We start from the raw sequence: 22,168 nt of genomic DNA, 5'->3' as shown, positions 1-22,168 counted from the left end.
CACACACACACACACACACACACACACACACACACACACACACACACACACACACACACACACACACACACACACACACACACACACACACACACACACACACACACACACACACACACACACACAGCATCCTAATCAGCCCACTTCCCCTCACCGTACGATAACAAACACAACAGAGACAAATGAAACATGGCTGCCAAGGACGGAGCTGTCCGTGTCCTCACAAAGGCTCATCTCAGTCCTCTCTCTGTGCAATTTGCATTTTTACTGCCAGAAGAGCCTCCGTTTGCCTTTGTCACGTATAGGTCAAGCAGAAAACACTGTCCAGACCATTTCGGGTTTTTTGTTCCTGTAATTACCAACTTAAAGTGATTCAAACAGCAGCTCCGCTCGTTTACATACTAATGAACGGTTGGGGTGGGCCCATATTGCTTTGCAAAAACTAAAAATTACCCAGGCTCCCTCCTGTGTATGTGTCTCAGTTCATTAATTACAGTAGCACGAGGATGAATGTCAGACCATTATAAGCTGCTTTAGAGAGGGAGAATATTAATAGAGACATGCTGGGACTGAGCAATTCACCACAACACTGCTCCTGTCTGAGAAGACCCGCAGTGAACAACACCTCCTGTCAGTTGTCATCAATTATATACGGCTGAATAGAAATGTTGACGGCTCCCTATGTTGTGGTGACAGAGTTTAGAGAGAGTATGTTTTATTAAAAGTAGCAGTGGCAGAGGCTGGTGAATAATACAGAGATAGAATATTATATGAGCGCAGAGCATCAGTGTTTGTGTCAGTAAATTCAAAGGAAAGTTTACAGCTGCATTGTGGGAAGTCTTGCGTGTTTAAAGCCTCAAATCTGACCTGACAGATGTGTTCACAACAAGGAATACAGAAGAGAAGGAAAGCAATAGAAGTTGGAGTCTTGTACATACACAATAACAAAGTGAAGCTGGTCTAGGAAACCTAGGGTATGTTCTTCTTTATGTGCCCAGCTGAAATGTATGAGGATAGGCTTTAGGCCGCCCGTATGGTCAGCGGTCTGATTCTGCCATTGTTTTCCTATGGGGAGAGCAGTGGCACCCAACAAGGTGGAAACGCTAAGCCTGCGGGTAAATCCGGAGAATCGGCTAGAGTCTACCCAGAGTTTACTTTTCACTCATGCACAACGCAGTGGGAGGTTCTTTGCACAGACACAAGAGGTGGAGCAGCCGGGTGCAGCAGACAGAGACAGGAAGTGACATATTAACTCCACATGATTTTTTCTTGACAGCACAGAGACACTGGTGTCGGCTCTTATCACCACAAACTCTCGACACATTTCTATGAATATTATACTAGGAGGTCAGGCAGAGAAAGTCCACAGAGACTGCATTTGTGTTCACACATGACTACTGCTTAACTATTCCACCTGCAGATTTATATTCCATTGTGTCCACATTCTCCTCTGGATGAGAAGCGAACAAGGACAACTGTTTGTATTTAATCTCTTTTGGGGAAAGTCTGGGGTAGACAAACACGAGGTGGATCCTTCTCTTCTGGCTGCTTCTGGCGGAGCCATGAAGGGCATCTTTGTGTCGGACGAGGCTGCTGAGGAGTGAATGAGGGAGGTGGAGGGAGGAGGCTCCGAATGTTAATGGGCAACATAGAGCCAACAGTTACTGGTCACTCAGAGCAAACACACTTTTTTTCCATGTATACAGCCATGTGCACAAATACACATCCACACACTGCTGTTGTAAGGAGCACATGACTCACAGCGTGTGATCATAATTCACTGGACTCCTAAGCTTATTACTTCCATACTATGTGCTGGCACAGAGCGCGTTGAGGAAAATAAAGACAGAGTCCTCCTTCTGAATTCAATTTAACAGTTTTAATAGGAAGTGTAACAGCATTAAACCGTGAAATTGATTTATATTAATTAATGTTGAGAAGATCCACAAGAACCAACAGTGACAGGGGGAGAAAAGACACTTGTACCATGAGCAGACACGCTCATTAATAACCATTAATGTCCTGAGGCGCACGGGCAGCCGAGTGACTTCAGGCACAGGCTAATAGATGGAGACATCATACACTGAATCGCATTCGCCACAGGGTGGAGATGCTCCTCCTGAACAGCTGTGTGCCAGTGACGCTCTGAGATTACATCCGCCTCATTGTCAGGGGCCCCACTTGGTAGAGACGGCAACAGATGAATTTACCACCCCTGAACCAATGCACCAGTTCATGCCCATCAGGCTTGTGTACCTAAGTCTTTTCTTAGTCGTATTTTTTATTTAACATATTTCAAAACAGCAGTTAACAGAGCCAGGAGTAAATTACAAGACTGTTCTTCACCGGATGATTTCCCTTAATGTTTTTGCTTACACTCTTGTATGTGCTTTGTCTTTGGGGGACCAAAGGGGTCAAAGATAACTGAGCACTATCACGTACATGTTGCTTCACTTGCTTGGCATTAGGCTTGACTTATATTTGGTGCTTATCGGATCGTCATAACAACAATCACAGTTTCCCGCTCAGGACACACAACAAAGCTGGATTTCGTGCTACTTTGCCATGTTAGCTGTCCATGCAATGCTAGAGAGAGAAGTACAAGGGGAATAAACTCCACAACCAGATGAACACACACCAGGATTCTCCTGCAGCCTCCTTCTCACTTTGATAACTTCTACCGCACAACGCAAGCAAAGCCGAACAACGGAACCACAATGCAGTTCGGACGATCCATTCATTTCTACGTAAGAACTGTCTACTTAATAAAGACTTTTATTTTGCAAATATGTTTATTATTGCACGTTTACTAGGTTGCTTTGTTTTATATCTGCATACACACACAATTTACTGTATTCAAAATCCCTAGTATTTATACAATCGAGGGAGCTGGGAATATCCAATTATGCAAATCTGATGATGCTACTTTGCTTGTCATCTGTTAGCATAGCATTATAATGCGATACTGTGTATATATAGGAGGGATTTGTTTTCATCAATTGCAGTTAAAACTTTTCATCACTATTAAACATTTTGATAAAACATCAGGTCCAATACTTTGAGAATGTTTCATATTATTCATTAGTCATATATTAGCACAACGTTGGTTTAGTTAAATATGTAACAGTTAAATATTTAATAACAGCTGATACCTAATAGTTTTTTGTGGTGCAACCCATTTTACTCTTCTGGCATTGTTTAGTGACTGGAGTAAACACATATCATTCCGACATGAATATCATAAAATGTCAGATGTTTTCTTTGGGGTCGCTGATTTTGTAGCTAAAAGGAAATGGCGTTTCCTGCCTCTATAAACAATCTTGTGAAAACGTTGCTCATTTACCATGTGACTGCTGAGATATGACACATGACAGACTGAGGGGCCAGCAGTCTGATGATCTCCATCACTAACATGTGACCGAGATCAACAATGATGTGGCATAAATAAACTGAGACGACCTCCACCAACCACTGACACATTCCTGTACTTTGAGACAGGTTGAAATACTGCCTTCCATATACCTTTTCTTTGTGCTGTTTGTTTCTGACACAGCTGCTTCCTTGCTGCTTTGTCTTGGCACCAGCAGACAGGGCACCAATACAATGATTCACTTATAGGAGGCTCTTCTGAGGCGTAAGATAAACAAGGTGAAAAATGCAGAGTACTTCTGCAATGGCTGCAACCAGGAAACAACCACATGCAGCAGACAAGGGAACAGCTCTGTGTTTCCCCAGCAGAGATCTGTCACATTATACAGTTGGTAGAAATAATGATAAACATGAGACCGGGAGGGAGAGTCTGACCTGCTTCATTATGAGATGAAGCATGAAGAAAACATCCACCATGGCCTGTGTGGATACTGACGACTGAGCAGAGACAGTAAACCTTGTCTTCTGCTGTTTGCATCAATCACCCACGCCTTTCCATGCTGGTCTGATCTTGCCTCTTATTATCAGGATCACAGACGTGTTGGCAGGCTTACTGACCCTCTGTTTATGAAAAATAGTGAATCATTTAAAAAAAAATCCCCCATCACTCCTGCGAGTGTGAGGAGAAGACTGACACCTGTCTCCTGTCTTCATTTGAAAATGCATCAAATCTTCTAGGGATACGCCTGGTGTCCACATTGCTCCGGAGTTGTAGAGCCGCTAAAACTGACAAGTTTGGAAACGCTGCTAATTTGAAAACTCAGCGGCTGCGAGAGTCTACACTGGCAGAAACAGAGATGTTTGGAAATGATGATGTCGTCTACCAGTCTACCTACAAGTGTTGCGGATCCTGTTGTGCAGTTAAATTCTGCATTCTACGATGATACAACTGTTTACATGCCCAAAAGACAAGCCTTCATTCGAGCAACCTGCGACAATTCTGCAAGTTGCAACCAAATGCTTCCTGTTTACAAAGGCCCAGTGTATGTGAGTGGTCACTTGCGTTTTCAGGCGTGTTAGGATTAAAGGTGATGGAGCCAAAACGTTCCTGTGCATAGACGTCGAGAAAATGCTTTCAGACTAAAACGTAGTTGTGAGGATGTAGCCCTGCTCAGCATTGAGGCGAGAAACAGCTGAATCTACTGTTGAAAACTACACCTACGAAAACAACTAAAGATTACCAACTGACATGCTGTAATTTCTATTTCGTGGGTTTCTATTTCTCTGGGATCAAAACCCGCTCAGCATTCATCATATTTCCATACTTGATGGGACATGGTGTAGAATTTCTTGAGAAGCTCAGAGGGAAAGGTGATGGTGACAGATTACACATGACAAGAGTCGTCAATGTCACACACTGTGTCTACCAACAGGAAACGAGAGACGCTTCGCTGCGGTACACCAAAATATCACTTCCTGTTGCAGCTTTACTCTGCAGTTTGAGCATTTGCAGAGAACGCTACATTTTTAGGGTCTGACCTGAAAAAGCACTAACACCTTAAAGTCAAGTCTGAAAAACCCGCTGTAGTAAGAGCGGCGGTCCCAGAGGAGCAGGGCCACTCCATCAGAGGGCCCTGACTGACAGTAGCACCGCCTCAGGGCTAAATATCTGCAGCTGCCTCTTGTCCTCAGTCCCTGGTGACCAATTAAGAAACACAGACAGGCCTATTCCTGACACTGACACATAAAGGAAATCTGAGCGAAGCTATAATGGAACAGCTTCACCTTGGGAATACACAGAATGAACTGGGAACCGAAAATAAAGGGATAAAGTTCATGTCACAGTGCGACAGGCACCAACACATCACGGATCCAGAGGAAAACACAGCACGTGTGGGCTCGACTTAATCTGTTTGTGCAAGATGAAAACATTTCACAAGTGATTTCCCAATACTTATTACACAGGTAACTTTGTTATGGCTTGCCTCAGTTAGAACAGTCAGCGACACACGCACGCACACACGCACACACGCACACACACAGTCAATGGGTGTGTTTAAAAAGTCTCATCAGTCAGGTATTTTAGGGTGGAAAAGCAATAATAACTTCATATTATAACATGTCATTACATGTTATATAAATTAAAGTGATGAGAAACAGTGATGAGCCTGAGCAAAGTGAAGACTACGACTGCAACAAAACATTAACCTGTGAGATTTTTTCATGTGATTTATAACCAGAGCAGGGGTGAGAAATTAAAGGGAAACCCTGAATAAATTTGTGTAAAAATTCCCCTAATTAATATGGTACTTCTGTCCCTACGGCTAAAAAGACAAACATCACAGAACATGTTGTAGAATTAACATGCAAAACAAGCTGAAGAAATCTGACATGCTAATTTTTTGTGATTGTCTCTTCACTACTATTATTATTATTGCCATTATTAATGCTAATAATAATCCAAATAATATTAGGTGCTGCTATCTTTGCTGTTGTTGTTATTATGGACACACACCACCAGGTTTCTTCCTATTAAGTGTTTGCTCAAAGTGAGGATTATTGGGTTTCTCTCCCAATAATATTGTCAGGTCTCAACCTCGCTCTCCTTGAGATAATATATCTCAAGATTTGTCATTGTACAAATTTAATTTTATCAAATGTATTACTTTGTTGACTTTGTTTTTCTTAAACACTATTTCAATCATATGTTCATATATGTTCATGTGTATGAGTGTATATACACGCACATATCATTAAAAACACAGTGTATTCATGGGTTAAAAATGTCTCTAGTCTAAAAATGTAGAATTATTCATTCTTGAAATCCTGCCTCCAATCCCATCCTTCAAATTGATTGGAAATAATTCCATATCAAAAGCTTGCCTTCGCTCCTGCCCCTGGATTTAATACCACAATGTGATTCCTCATCCAGAGCCTTCCCCCTCATACAGCAGTTCCCCATGGCTCCCTGCAGAAGAAAGAGGACTTTAAGGGGGCGGGGATGAGGAGGACTTCTTACTCGTTTTCCGAAGGAATGCTCACTTGTCAGCGCAGCACGGCGGCGGGCTGAGAGAGCCCGGCCCGTCCCGCCATTCATCACACACAAAGGCAATTTCACAGGAAGACAAGCTTTCTCCCCGCTATTCTTCCTCAATGCTCGTCGCCATCTCTCCGTCGGTTCCAGTCTCCCGCACGCTCATTCACACACACGCTCATTAGCATGTTAATGGACGTCCAGGAGAACATGAACGTGAACCGGTGAGAAAACAAGCAGACACTGTGAGAGAGAAGGCCTGGGAATGGCAGCACACCTCTCTAAGGGCATTCTCCTGGCTGACTCCGTCTGAAGGTTGCTGATCGGTTTTCCAACCCACTCTGACACACAGCTGAACCCAAAGGCTCGAATCCATCAGACAGAGGTACACAAACAATGTTGATGTGACCATTCGTCCAAAGTCATTCAAGCCTGGTTATATCAAATTGTGTAAATCATATATATTTTAATGATATTTGAGGCATTCAGTAAATATAACTGAGGAAAGTTCCCTGAGTCCACTTGATTTTAGAAACTTAAAAGATTTAATGAAGTTAAATAGGACTAAAAAGTTTAAATAGTTAACATTTTTTAGATTTTTCTGTCCAGGGTGTACCCCGCCTCCCGCCCAGTGTCGGCTGGGATTTACTCCAGACCCCACCCCACCCCACTGGACCCTCAAAGGATAGATAATGGATGGATGGAGTTTCCCCAAGAATCTCATCAATCACATTTGGTTCAGTCCTTGTTGCCATATCCGTGTGGGCAGGCACTACAAATGGTTTGTATTATTATTTAAATTGAAATGGTCACAACGGAAGTTAACCAGCTCAGGGGCTGATGATTTGAGAACCCCCTACACTAATCTGCACGTCCTATTCCTCGCCCATGGGATTCAAATAACTGAGTAATGTACAGTTATCTGGTCATCGCAAAACCGGAAAGAAAAAACATCTCATCTTGAGGTTTGGGGCCGTCTGTTGCTAACGAGGAAATAACCCCCCAGGGGCTCAAGGCTTGAGGTGTGGTTATGCTTGACGGACTTGTCATTGCACATGTCAAAATGATGCCTCCCTTGAGGCGCAGTGACAAGATGCAGTCTTCTCCTAAATGATAGGTGTCGCTTCTGTGGAAAATACTACCACACCGCCAGAAAAAGGCAAAGAAGAAGAAGAGGAAACCAGCTTGTTTCCTCCAGGGGCAGCGCTTCGGGTTTGAACCTCGTGTGCCCAGTCAAGAAAGTTGGGAGATGTGCGATCAGCCTAAACAATGGTGTGCAGCAGCGGAAATTAACGCAATTGTACACACAATTTCCACAAATATGTCCTACACAGTTCAATCTTATTCGATTTAGTTTATGTTTAATTTTATTTTATTAAACATAACTTACTAGTCATTAGCGGTTTTCTAGGACTAATATCAAACAGGCTGTGCCTTCATGTTGTGTCCACTAGCCCTAAATAAAAGTTGAGGTTGCTGCCAGAGAGCTCATCACTGGGCGGAACTGTCGTTGTATAACACCTTCAGTGGTGGGAGCATGTATCTATGATGAAGCCTGCCTGCCCTTTGCAGGCAGGTTATAAATAGCCCTTTGCCTTTGGGGCGGCCCTCCAGAGCAGGTGTCTGATCCGAGTGCTCGTGAACCACTGCCAGAATCCAATATGTCAATAATAATAAAATCTGACGTCATGTGCTGTTTACTCTCACTGTGATAAGCTCTAGGTGGAGGAGGAAAACCCTCAATGAATGACTTATACTTGATATACACACCCCTATCTCTGAGGTTACTAAATCATGCTGCTACCTAGTATAACAGTCGGCTTGGTGTGTCCTTCCTCCACGGATATGCAAACATTACTTTTTACTGTTAAAGGGCATTTGAACATATAAATGAATCTAAATAAACCTAAACTGGAGCAGAATTTGCTTAACAACATCTACTGAGCAGTTGCTCAGTGTCTGATCTGTTTGCCCAGAGATGTTCCACCCCACGAGTGTGACAGTTCATCATGGGAGGTTTTCATTAGGGTGGAGGAACTGACTGGCTCTCATGACCTAATTTAACGTTTCCATGATGGCTGAGCTGGGATGATAAACTCACACAGGAAGCCAGCCATTAATCAACCTCACAGCATTTTGACATCTTAATCCATTTCGTCTGCCTTCTCTAATTAATTCTGCCACTATTTTTCATTTCATGCTCTGTTGTCTTTGGCGTGAAAAGACTAAGTTAATAACAAGGAGAGGTGCATGGGAGATAAACCAGTGGGCTACAGTCAGTAGGCAAACTCCCTGATGGTGTTGTAGCACTCAACAGAGAATAAGATCAGTTAAAACTCCAATAATAAGCGGAACAACACATTTTAATCCACTGTAACAAAATCAGGTAGTGTAGCTTTAAACTTGGTTTCTTTTTTAGTCATTAGGCAGTAACACAACTAAAAACACAATATATCACATATTATCACCTTATAGTTGTTAGAGATGTTCCAATACTATTTCCCCTTCCCGATCCCTGGACCTTGTGTATCGGCCGATACCAAGAACCAATCTGATAACAGTGCATTTTAAAAGACAACAAATTACATAACTTATTAAAACAGCGTGATGGTTGCTTTTATTGATGTATGGCATACTGCTGGTGGTAAACTCATCAATACCGGCACCACCGATCCCAGATCTGGCATTTTCGGCAATGGCATCGGTATCAGAACATCTCTTAAAGTTGTTAAAGTGACAGTGTCAGCAAATATTTGCTTATTTACATATTCTGCAGATACTAAGCTTTTATAGCTCCACTATTCTCACCAGCTGCTATCTTTGACATACTGTCTTTTTGCTGCTGGACAGGTTCGTCCAGACGGTTTATCGGAGCGTCCTGTCTGAAAGTGGCTGGAAACATGGCTGAAGACCAAAACAATGCGCTGAAAGATGCTAAAATGCTGAGCGCACTGTAGAGTGGAGACACCATTCTGTGGGTTCTTCACTGCAAGGAGCAAAGGAGCATGTTGTACGTTATACGTCATGATCCACAATCAATATTAAAAACTTCAACTTGTAAAGATGTAGAAAGTTGGTCAAACCTCCCTTTATACAGGCACAATGAATGAATATCCTACATACGCTGCTACATATATTTCAATATAATGTTCAATAAATCAAATACCTTGTTAGGGATAAGATGATATCTAGATTAATTTGAAATGACAAAAAGCCAAAGAATAAAACTTACGAAACTGTAACTACCTAAAATTAAGGAGGAATGGCTTTACCGATCTTAGGGAATATTTCACGTAGTTCGGAAAAGAAAAAGAAAAGCAAAAGTCAAGTGAGTGCAGACAAACAGTTTTGAGCAGGAGCAGGTTTCACATGAGCAGCGGCTGTTTGAAGGAAAACATTAAAAAGCCTGAAAGTGAAATGGAGAAATAAGGCTGTCAAACACTCTATTCAGTACGGCTGGAAGAGAAACTCCACAGAAGTTGGTGAGAATCAAAGAGAACAAACTAGAAGGGCAGTCGGAGCGTATCCCTCTGCCAAGGCTGACGCCATATCTCGCAACGTTAAAGGAAGTGGAAATAAATCCTGGATCTGCCCGTTTATCTAGATCCACTAATAATTGATTGGGTTCTTTCTTGGGTGCTGCTCCAACCCGGCACACAATTTGATGGAAATCAGATTGGTAGTTTTTGAGTAATCTGGCAAACAATCACACAACCTCCTTGGTGGAGGACAAAAACGGACACTGACCAAATTAAAACATAAATATACACGTATGCATTATCTGTTTGTTTGATTTATGTTGTTGTAAACTTGTGGAGCAATGGAAGATGGGTAATTACCCAAACTGAGCATGAGTAGCTATTATTAGACAGCGCAGTCTGCGGGGATGAGGCAGAGTCTGGCTGTGCAGCTGAGAGCTGATCCTCACTGACACCAGAGACATATCAGATTCATGTCAGATTTACTTTGAAAAGGTTTGAGGACGCTCTGTTGATTTCTCTGTGTGTAGTAATCACATTAGCTCATCACGAGTATCAATGTTGATCCAGGAAACATAATAAATGTATCAGTTTCCTCTTCAGCGGTCATTTGGGATCAGTCACCATCGCCGTGTGTTGCGCCGCTCGACCTTTTCAACTCCCCTGTGAATTTGTAACATTTCTTAGTTTCGTAAGTTATGGAACAAAGAGTCGACGGGGATTTTACACAAACGTCACTGAGTGTTTTCAAGTTCTGTAAAAAAAGATTCCACTTCCACGCTTGTTGCTCACGACAGAGCTCTGCAGGTCACACAAAGGCTCCTCTCCCACCTCCTCCTCCTCACACTGTCTCACACACAAACACAACTGCACAAAAGGGACACAACGTGCACCTGAATCTCTTGTGTTACACACACACACACACACACACACACACACACACACACACACACACACACACACACACAAGTTGCTACCCCAGTAACAATAGGACTCACCAAAATAAGAATACAATCTTAAAAAGTGTGAAGATTTACTGCATTTCTACATAAGTACATAACTTAGAACTGTAAAGTGATCATGAGGTTTGATTTAAAGCTCTGGAAAAATACTGGTATTTTTCTTTTCTTCATTTATTCATTCATTTATTTTATATTTATAAAGCTACTGTTCAGTGTTACAAATAAACTTTCCCCCTTTTCTTTAAGTCCACTGACTCGCACACTGAACCTGAATCCAGTTTCTTCTTCGTCTTTATCTGCTGACACTTGAGACACCTTTCCACAGCCGTTTGAATGACTCCCCAAAACTGGGACAAGACTGTAAACCTATAGGATGAAACAAACTAGGTCACCTGCCTTCTTATTGTTCAGATTCTGCCTTTTTTTGGTGTATATTTTCACAGGCCTTTACTACAGGAAGAAACTCTGTAACTGCTGCTACATATAATTGCTGACAAACTATCAAACAAACTAACAATCTAATAAACTGTAATGTACTGTATCTTATATTAAACTCACTATACTATGGGACACACACGGCAGCCAGTCTGGATTCCTCAGGCTGCAGTGTATTGAAAAATGCAAATGTATTTAAATGCATCAGATAAAAAGAGAAAAGAAGCTGCAGCCTGCTGGAGTTTATAAAACCACACTTTCACAGGCTGACGGCCAAGGAACGGCTCAGGCTCACACGAGTTGCTCTTTGACAGCAGAACGGTGCGGTTGTGTTGTTTTTCTGTGGGAAGTTGCCTCTGCTGCCACAGCCTCACAACACCCTGAGAAAAGCCTGAGTGACATCAGACGCCTGAGGAACGCCACGGTAGTAAGGAAGAGAAAGGAGGAAATGGAGTGAATGACATCCTTCTGGAAGGAGAGAGGCTGCTCAACAAGACCGACTGGTTTGCTGTAATGAGACCAAGTGGGATGGACTGAGGGAACAAGGTTACTCGAGTAAAACCTGAAGAACACGTGCAGAGTTTTGCTGACTTGTACCAGTGCTTTTCTGTTTTCCTCGTAGTCCTTGATCTACAGTCATCCCACCAGGGGCAGGTTTAGGTTTATTGGAAGAAGTGGAGGCTTATTTGTAAAATAAATCTTGGCAATACACGTTTGGTAACTGTGCTGACTCTCATTTGTCTAATAGATTTATAATAGTCTATAAATAAACGGCTGCCATCTGTAACTTCAAACACATAGAGACAATAGGCCCCTGGACACCAACATGCAAAAGGCTCTGAAGCCAAAGCAAAACCATTGAACGGAAACACTTAGTCAGAACCAAAATAACAGGTGTAAAAGGTGCATCAAACCACGGTCCGGACCAATGGACCTAAGTTTAGTCCGACTAAAAGAGGTGGCCTGGGTCTGGATCAAACTGAGCCATGGTTTGCATCGTTTGCAGAGTGGAAACACTTTTCTGATTAGTTCGGACTAGAACTATTGCAGGAAGTTGAGTCTGCATTAAACAATAGAGGAAGATTAAAAGATTTGGAAACCTTACTGGTCTCTCCAGAAACTGAGTTGACCCTGAAGTCTTTGCTTCTGACGATATAACGTTTGAATGATGAGGACGTTCATTTTGCTCATTCGAACCTGTGTCAAGGACTGTGCCTGAAGTCGGTGATGTGAGTAGGAATATATTGATATTACAGAAACTAGAGAACTACTGGACCGATTCATTTGATTTCTCCACCCAAACATTGTAAATCTTAGCATCTCATCCATTAGCTGAGTTGTTTCCTTGCGACTCCAAGTCAATCAATATATAAAGTCTGACCCTGCAGGGAGCTCTATGTGAAATGAATAGGGGCGACAACACAAATGGAGACAGAAAACAGAAGAAACAGAGTCTCCAGAAAGTTCCCACCGCTGCAGTCACACTGAGGAGGCCTGACCACACTTATCAGCTGGGTTCAGCAGTTGAGCAGTGAGACGGCCACAGGCACATTACTATCAGCTCCCACACCCTGACACAAGAGGAAGTTAAAGCTTCACAGCCTCACACCGGCTGGCTGCTCCTGTCAGTGACTAGTTACTGAGTGTGTAACACTTTCCGTCCATTACAGTGATGCAAGAAGCTGAAATGTGGCTGACGAGTAATGGGGAGCATTTCAATGGTTAGGTGCAGATGTATTTTTATGTCATAGCAAAACAATTATGTGTCTACTATGAATTTGAGTTTGGGCTCAATTAAACTGTAACTAGGAGAGTTGGTGGGAATATAACTTGAGAGGGTATTTTCAAATGATTTACTTTTGGAGCTGATAGCTGATTCCCCATCATATAATGTCATATGATTAGTGATGTCATGAAAAAGTCACAATAAGGCCAGAAAATGACATCATGCACAGTTTAAAAATGTATTCATTTTTGAGGTATCTCTGCATCCAATAGGACTATAGCCAGTGGTAAGAACAGTGGGGACATCACCATGAAGTCATAGTGCAGCACATGTTATTCAGGTGTTATAACTGACTCAAGCTGGTAGTTTATCACCTCCGCCAAGGAGGTTATGTATTGTCTGTGTGTGTGTGTGTTTGTTAGTAAACAGGATTACGCAGAAACTGCTACACTGATTCCCATGAAACCTGGTGAAATGACGTGGTATGGGTCAGGGAAATCCAGGATTCTTTTTCTTTAACATAGTGAGATTGGACGTTTTTCAACATTTTCACAGTTTTCCTAGAAAGGCATGTTTATAGGACTGATTTCGATGAGTGTGTAATTTGCTGTGGCTTTATTGAATAAAAGGGAACAGTAGGGCCTTGCTGGAGGTATGTGCTCTACTGAGTGCCATTCTAGTTTGATACTTTGACAGTACGTGCACTTAAACTCAGCATGGCACCAATTTTGTGCATTTATTTCATTCATCCACTCTCACATGTGGGTATATTCTTTTCTTTGTTCAAATTGACCTACTCGAGCTACATTTAAAAATGTTTTGCCTCAGGCTGCTCTACAGTTTCATGTCAACAAGTGAATCCCTATAAAGCCAAGTTAGTTGATTTATCATTTTTTCCCTTTAATTATCCAATGAAAAGACAAATATTCCCTGCTGTTCCAGGCTCTCTGTTTTCTCTCCTGGATGTTTGAGTTTTTGGCTCTTGGTCAGATAAGGAAAGCTTTTTAAACACATCATCTTGGGCTCTGGAAAATTTGTGACAGACATATCACATTTTTCTGACATTTTAAAGTTGTACATCATTATAAAATTGACATAAGCACCCACAACAATACGCCTAAATGATTGACAGCTAATATATCAGCCCAAGCTCAACTGTGTTTGCAAACAGTGTTTTCTGTCCGTCACCCAACAGAATGCAAAGAGGGCTCGACGCGGACTTGGCGGAGGAAGAGAGGTGGGTGGGAAGGAACGGGCGGCACTCACACAATGAGGCAGTGAGGAAATGAGCCCGAGAGGAAAAGAAAGGAAGAGAGGTCTGCAGCGGCCGGCCTGCAGAACCAAAGTCACTGGGACTCAGCACCACACATTGTTACATGCATGAACGTGGACAGGATGAGGAGTTTACATCCTAACCAGCAGTAAAGGGATTCCGTGTTTGTGTGCATGTGCACATGTTAGTGTAGCATGTGATTAAGTCTTTATAGTGACATTATAAACAAACACAGTCGACTGTACTTCACTCCTCCACCTCCAGAAAGCAAACACTGCAGCACTGGGAGAGTGAATGGAGCCACAGTGGCTTTATCTCTCTTTGCTTTACGCACGCTTCAAAATCGACACACCCATTTTCAGCCAGTTTATAGTCAGCAGCGGACGCATGTGACCTGTTCAATTCAAACTTAACGCGCTGATTTTGTGGATCCGAGACCTTTTAAAAGCATCACATGCTCCGTGTCAGTCACATGTCCAGACATCCAGCGACAGTCTAACTGAAATTCATGTTGTCCATATAATGTCCATCCCCCTGCACTTCACCCTCACACAGCTCTTCTATAAACAAACACTGTCATTCAAGCCACACAGTCATTTATCCTTTCACTCGTTCAGGTCATAGTCTCTGGAGAAAACAGCCGATGAGGAATCAATCATCTCAAGCTCCATGGTCCAGAGCTTTAGAACATCTACTAAATCAGGAAATGGTTTTACTTTAGGTGATAAGAAGCACAGAAGGGATTTCCAGGACAACCTCACCCACTTTCCAAAGTGCACGGACTAGAGGAGGGTCAAAACCCCAGGTGCACATTTAAAGAATTCCTGGTGACGGTCACTCACTTTCATCACACCAGCACCTTTTAGCTTGTGGCTGTTATCAGGTCAGGTCATTCTATATACCACAGGTGTTGCTGGACTTTAACCCAATAGTGATAATAGATCTACTTATATCTGTTAAATTAGCTGTCACCCAGATCATTAACTCATTCCAGAGGTTAATGTTTAAGTATTTCATGTCTGGCTATATTATATTAAAGCTCTATGAAAGCAGCTGGACTTGCTGGAGGTTGTTGAAGACGTGTCACCTCTCTTCCTGTCTCCTGTCAGTCTGACTGACAGCTGGAGAGTCCCATGCATCTCAACGTAGGGTTTGTTTTCCTTTTTATCTTATTGGCTCAAATCCTGACATCAATGAATACAGTCGTCTGACAAAGAAGGAAAAAGTCAGATGTCTGTGGCCCTGAACACGACCAATCATTTCATCCGGTCTGAATGAGAGAATTGGTCGGCGTGCTCTCACTGCACATGACCAGAGCCCACAGCTGGAGACACGTGCACCGCTGGAGCAGAGGCGATAGACAGAGGTTACAGAGCGAGTCACAGAAAAGTGGACTTCTAGCTGTCAGACATGGTGCGTTCATGTGTTTTGGGGGAGAAGCTATGACGAGAGGGCTGATGGGCGAGGGTGGGATGTCTAAGTTGCACATTTCCAAAGTGTAGCCTTCTCTTGCTAGCTTTCCCAGGATCACCAACCCTGGCTTTAACACTTTAAGAGATTCATTTGATTGGCCCTGTGGCAACGTTGGTTACATCACTGACCATGATGCATTGCAACATCTCAGGTTCAAGTCCACACAGGAACATTTGATGTTATTCACTCGTTTCTCTTCTCTACACTCCCTACTCTTGAAAATAAAGTGTAAAACATGCATTCTACTCGTTATGGACACTGTTGAGAGATTTTTAGAATTCAGTATGTATTTGGAATTCTTGTGTATTTTTTACAATTTGAAGATTAATCTCAGTAAAATGATCAATTATGGAACCTACACTATAGGTCCTGTAGATGCAGCAGGTGCAATGTAAATGTAATAGTTCTATAGTAGTTTGGTTTGGTTCGCCCTGTTAGAGCTCACTTCCAGCTGAGCCCTGTGGTGTAGATAAAACCAGTTCGGAGTGGAGCTCAGCGGCTCTTGCCACCGTTCTTTCTCCCGAATGTGTTCTCCAAAATAAGCTGCGTTGCTCCAGATTTAAACTGGAACAAGCTCTCTTTGTGTGTCTCTCCCTGTTGCTGCATCCAGGCCTCTCCTCTGTGTCGGCCACTCTCACTCTCACAGGTTCAGGTCGCACTTTGTCTGAGGGGAGTCCCCACAACTCCTCGTTCAACCCAGTATCACGGTGGATCACTTCCACCATGGCACAGGTCGGACGAGTGCAGAGATTCAAACTGAGCCAAAACACGACTTCATATGAGTTTATATATTATGAGTCAAGCGCCACATGACGTATGCATCCTGTCAATAAAGGTCAAAAGGTCAAACCTTGAATTCTGTCCTCACAAATAGAATCATACACTTTCTTTCACCTCTCGGGCACAGTCCTACACCTGTAAGTCCCTGACGCACAGGAGGACCTGACTTCACCTTGGGGCCAGAAACAGACCCACACAAAGAACAAGATGGAAGCTGCATCACTAAAACTAGGATGCTGAAGGGAAAGCTAGATGATGCCATGACATAAATCAGCCATCATCACTGCTGCCCTCCTGGACCATAACCTCACAGGGCTGACCTGTGGCGGTGTCAGTGTGCTGCCTCCTGCCAGCATCCTCCCCCCACTCCACAGGGCCGCAGCATCCCTCCTCCCTGCAGCAGCAGCAGCAGCAGCACGGAGGAGCCACTCACCCAGTGTTTTCACCGCGATCTGTCTGGTCAGCGGCGGCGGCAGGTTGATGCACACCAGGTCCACGTCCTGGTGCAGCAGCACGTCGTCGATCCGGTTGGTGTAGAAGGGCACGTTCATCTCCTTGGCCAGCTCCTCCGCCTCCTCCTGCGTCCGGCCCCACAGCGCCTTGACGGCGAAGCCCTCGTTCTTCAGCAGCGGGATGATCACTCTGGCGGTCAGGCTGGTGCCGAACACGCCGACCCCGGGCAGCATGGCTCGGCTTTACTCGCGTGGTTCTGCCGGTGCGGTGGGTTTCAGCCGGAGCTCAGAGCTGGAGCCGGACCTGCAGCGGCAGCAGCAGCAGCAGCTGGGACCATCCACCTGCAGCCAGGCAGCCGCTCTGCTGCATTCTCCCGACGCTCCGGCTCGACGAGCGGGCATTTACCGCCGTTGTTCCCCCTGCGCTGAATCTCACCCAGAAACAGATGTGGAGCCGCTGAAGCGTTGGAGTCAGGAACGTAAATGCGGCATTCTGGTCCTCTGACAGCGGTCAGCGCACCGACTGCGCCAGGCAAGGGACTGCGCGTGTCACCTCCTCCACGGTCACTTTATCCCTCCTGCACCCGGAGCTTCCGTCCAGACAGAACCACACAACCGGAGGCGAGCTTCATGTGGCGGCGGGAGGACACTAGCTCCGCCGGGTCGTACTGCCCGCTCCCCGGAGGATCAGCTGCTGCGGCCGGGGTGAAGTTCTGCTGAAGCCCGATACTGAGACCGGCTGAGCCACTGTCAACCTGGACACCGTCACAGGAAGTGCTACTGCGGCGGGAGCTTCAAAATAAGAGCTGACCCACTATCCACAGAAAGTAAAGGGTAGCATTTGATCTACATTTGCCACCGTCATCTCACCAAGGTTACATTTATACACGATATATTATATATCGATAGGCAACAGATGAAATACAGTTGCATGTAGCACACACGTCTGGCATATTTTACATTTATTCCGAATTTAATTAAAAGTAATAATAATTATATTGAATGCAGGTTTTTATAAATATACTATAACATCACGAGTATATTGTATTTGGCATTTGTATGATCAGACATTTCTGTTATAAGGGCACAATGATTGTTATGTGTGTGTTATTATTGTGTTACTAGAAGTGATGAACTAATGATCATTACAAGACAGTTTGACTATGTAAATAGTTATTTTAGGATTATGGGGACAAATTACTTAATTATTCTTTCCACTTTGTTTTTATACTTCCTGTTACTGATACTATTAACAGTCCCTCTCATGTGTCAACGCCATGTGGTGATAGTAATGATCCATCTATCTATTTATCTATCTAATTACTATTATTAGTAGTAATGGTTGCAGTACAGGTAGTAGTAGTAGTAGTACAACATGTTGTGTACTTTTAATGTGAACCTTGTACTATTTCCGGTGCTGTTGTGTCTCTCCCTCTCTCTGAGCTCTCCTCCCACTTTAACCCTTCAGCTCCTGGACACAGTGAAGCAGTGGGATGCTGTAGGTTATCTCATCATCCATCTACTACATACATAAGAGACATTTGAAAGGTTTTATTTCAGATAAACAAATGTTCCAGAAGTTATAAACAACATATTCTCTACACTATTCTCTGTCAAGACACTTTATATTGTTACTGTATTGTAACACACTGTGTGGTATGGTTGCTGTTGAATGTTGCCCAGGTTTTTGTCAACTCTACCTCATCAAGAACCTACTTTCCCCTTCAGTCTACAAACACCCCCCCACCCAGCCCTACTGTCCAGATTGAACCGGCACTACACCGCAGCTTTTACCCTCCAGAACCATGAATCACACACTGACAGGACGCTGCACAACAGATGGAGGAGGCAGGGTCAAGCTTCTTTTCACTCTGCAGCAGGATCAGGATTCTTTGGAGGGAGGAGATTTAAATTCATCACGGTCAAGTCCAAAGTGAAGCACTTCCTCTTTATAGCATCTTCTTCTGGGTTTAATAGAGAAGACACCTCACACATGAATTTAACACAGCAGTAGATTAAGATGTCTAGATGATGAGTGTTTTTTTGTAAACTCGTCAAAGATAATATAAATATCTATAATTTTAATATAATTCTAATACAATCTTTAAGAACTTTAATCAAACATTGTTTGAGCGACGACTTGGAGCCGTTGTTAAAGGTTTGCCAGACGGGATGGCTGCACCCGGCAGACTGAGAATAATAATAATATAATGTCCAATCACTTTACTTTCATTTCCTGCCCTATATAATTGAACAGCCAACAAAGTTTGAAAAGCATTTCAGATGGACATTATTTATGCAGAGCACACTTTTAGTTTTACAGTCATGAATCATGATAAGACTGAAATTCTCAGCAATTATAGGAGGAATTGACCGGAATCCTCCTGAATCGTGTGACACCCTGACTTTTCCTCTAGCGCCACCAGCAGGTAAGAGTTTACAGTTCAATATTCCAAAATTTCATATGAAGCTACAGCGTGACCCTGGACTGTACCACTGCCCTGCCACTCATTTTACAGGTGTGGTTAAGAGTTAATCACATTGCTCTTAGCAAACTGTCAGTGCAGTTTTTTATTTGCTGTTATAATACTGCTTACTTCTTTATTATTTTTATTCTTTAGATTTTTGAGAATGTTGCTTAGTTTTCCATTATTTTGTGTTAACGTCTGTCTTATTAAACGGTTTTAAAGTCCAGTTTAGTTAATATTCACATTTGCTTTGAATTTTCTTATTCTCTCTGGTAAATAAAAACCTTTAGATCATTCCTGCGTCCTTGTGTCCACATTCCCTACCTAATGCAGCCCAGCAGGACCTCAGCTGACCGACAGCTAATGGGATTAATCAACATTTCAACGGATGGAAAAAGCTGAGCGTCACAGCCTGAATCAATACGATCACTATAGCACGATACAACAGTTATTTATGTCCATAGAGTGAGAGTAGAGAGAAGTCAGTGCTATTTCTTTGTGTCTCACACACACATTTCTACAGTTTGGACACAGCTGTCGGCATCGGTTCAGTCAACAATGTACAGAGCAAACAGAAGAGACCCACACACGACTTTGCACTTTGCAAAGATTGTTCAGGGAGAGCTGAGAGAAGCAACCGCGAGCTGTAGGAGGTCAAAGGTCATTCAAGGTCAACGCTCATGGGGACTTCTTGTCAAAGTGTTGAGGACGGGAACATTGAATATGAATAAAAACTGCACTTTCCTGCTGAAACTGAAGAGGCCAGCCGCTCAGGTCTTTTTGAACACAGACAGGGTTCATGTTGCAATCAGCTATGCATAATTTCCTCCTCATGTTACAGCGACACAAGCTCGGAGGAAACTTTTAGCTTTACGAAAAAGTCAATACTGGTCTCTGCACTATGAATGTGTAACTTATGTAAAATAATGTTGACAGTAGTGTATCTAACAGCTGCTCTGGAAAGATAAATTCATGATTCTGTAAAAGTCATGTTCTGACACAGTCTCTGCTCTCCCTCTTCTCCTGTGCCATGGTCACGCTCTAATTGAATCAGATGTTGGTGTGGTTTGTTTGTGTGGGGCAGGGGCCATGTGACCAGTCGGGGTCAGGCCTGCGGGTGCGGGCTAGCTGATTGTCCGGTTAGAGAGCATGGGGGGTGCAGATGGGGCAGCAGGAGGAGGCCGACACCTCCCGCATGCAGCAGAGGGGGCAGGATGATAATGTGACAGGTCGGCTGCAATGTGAGCTGTGATGTGGGCGGACCAGTGCAGACCGGTGATCGCTTCACTGTGTTATCATGCACTTAACTCTGAAAGTTATCTGGTACAGAAATATGGACATGTCTCATCTGGCTCAGAGATCATCTCTAAAGAAATGTCTGCCATGATCAAGGTGCAGCACCAGGACATGGTGATGCTGCCCTCTAGTGGATGACTGCTGTCTCTTTATCTGCACCTCTGTCTATAATACCAGCTGTAAACCTTCACTAACCTTAACAGATTTGTAGTCTGTTTAAATCTCTTAAATTTATTATGAAGATACGTTTCATTTGTTCAAGCTTTGTTGCTTTTGACCCCTTAAAGGTCAAGTGTGTAAGATTTAGGTGAAAGGATCTATAGGCAGAAACTGAATATATAATAACCTTAGTGATGTTTTCACCAGTGTTTAATCATTTAAATTAAACGAATTGTTGTTTTCTTTTCTTTTTAAATACTTTATATTTACATCGTGAGCGATGGAGGCTGCCATGTTTTTTACAGTAGCCCAGACTAGACAAACAAACACCTTTTGAGCCAACTGAAGGCTACCACAGGTTCTCTTTAATGTTTGGAAGGGGAGGGTGAGGTGAGGGGTATTGAGCTGCAACATGCAACTTGACCACTAGATGTCACTAAATTCTACACACTGAACCTTTAATATAAAGCTCTATCTCCTTGTGACCTCTCGTCACATGTAGATACATGTTCTGAGCGATCAAGAAGTGATTTTCCCCTCAAAATGGTTTCATGTGATTCATTTTTATAGACGCTACACGCCACAACTACAGTGTTTCACAGGACAGAGGCCAATGTCAGCGAAAGGTCAGAAGAATAAACACAAAAGAAACGTCTACTGACTGTCTGCACTATTATATACAATAGTGTATACAATTCTATATACACTGTGTATAAACAATCAAGTATAGTATAATTGTAACTTTAAAGCTTTGAAAATAACTATTCTTAACAAACTGTTATCATTTTGGTTAGTGAATATGTTGTTTGCCACAGGACAGGGGCACCTCTGGGGTCAGTGCCCCCCCCTGGCCCTGCCCTTGATCCGCCCCTAAACGGAATCAGTTTTAACATCTTTTCCCCAAACTTTCCCAAAATGCAAAACAATTATTTATGGACAAATGACATATATAACACACAAAGGGAAACAAACCCCCCTCAACAATAAAATAATTTAAGCCAAACTTTATGCCCCCACTTTTTATAATTATCTTTGTTTTTATATTCTCTCCATTTTTACTGATGTTGGTGGTTAAGATTATCTCCCTGCTTGTTTTGAGATGTGTCTTTGTGTTGTTCACCAAACTGTAAACTGAAATAAAATGTTAAATAAAAAAAACTGCATACTTTATGGATAATTATGAAATCAAGTTGCTTCTTTAATCCCAAGGCGTCAACTAGTGTTTCTCCATGGAGCGACTACAATCAGGACAAAGATGCGTG

General features: G+C 43.0%; 1 protein-coding gene across 1 annotated transcript in view; it reads right to left on the bottom strand.

The window, feature by feature from the left end:
- Positions 1 to 17,739, bottom strand: part of gfod1 (glucose-fructose oxidoreductase domain containing 1) — a 32,834-nt gene extending 15,095 nt beyond the window's left edge. Inside the window, exon 1 of the mRNA XM_035142824.2 lies at positions 16,965 to 17,739. Within this exon, the coding sequence (XP_034998715.1) occupies positions 16,965 to 17,217 (253 nt within the window). The 5' untranslated portion in view covers positions 17,218 to 17,739. The remainder of the gene's footprint in view (positions 1 to 16,964) is intronic.
- Positions 17,740 to 22,168: the final 4,429 nt, after the last annotated feature.

This window comes from Hippoglossus stenolepis, chromosome 19 (genome assembly GCF_022539355.2).
Source record: "Hippoglossus stenolepis isolate QCI-W04-F060 chromosome 19, HSTE1.2, whole genome shotgun sequence".
NCBI lineage: Eukaryota > Metazoa > Chordata > Actinopteri > Pleuronectiformes > Pleuronectidae > Hippoglossus > Hippoglossus stenolepis.
Note: the sequence above shows the minus strand (reverse complement) of the source record. Positions and strands in the feature narration are given on the sequence as shown.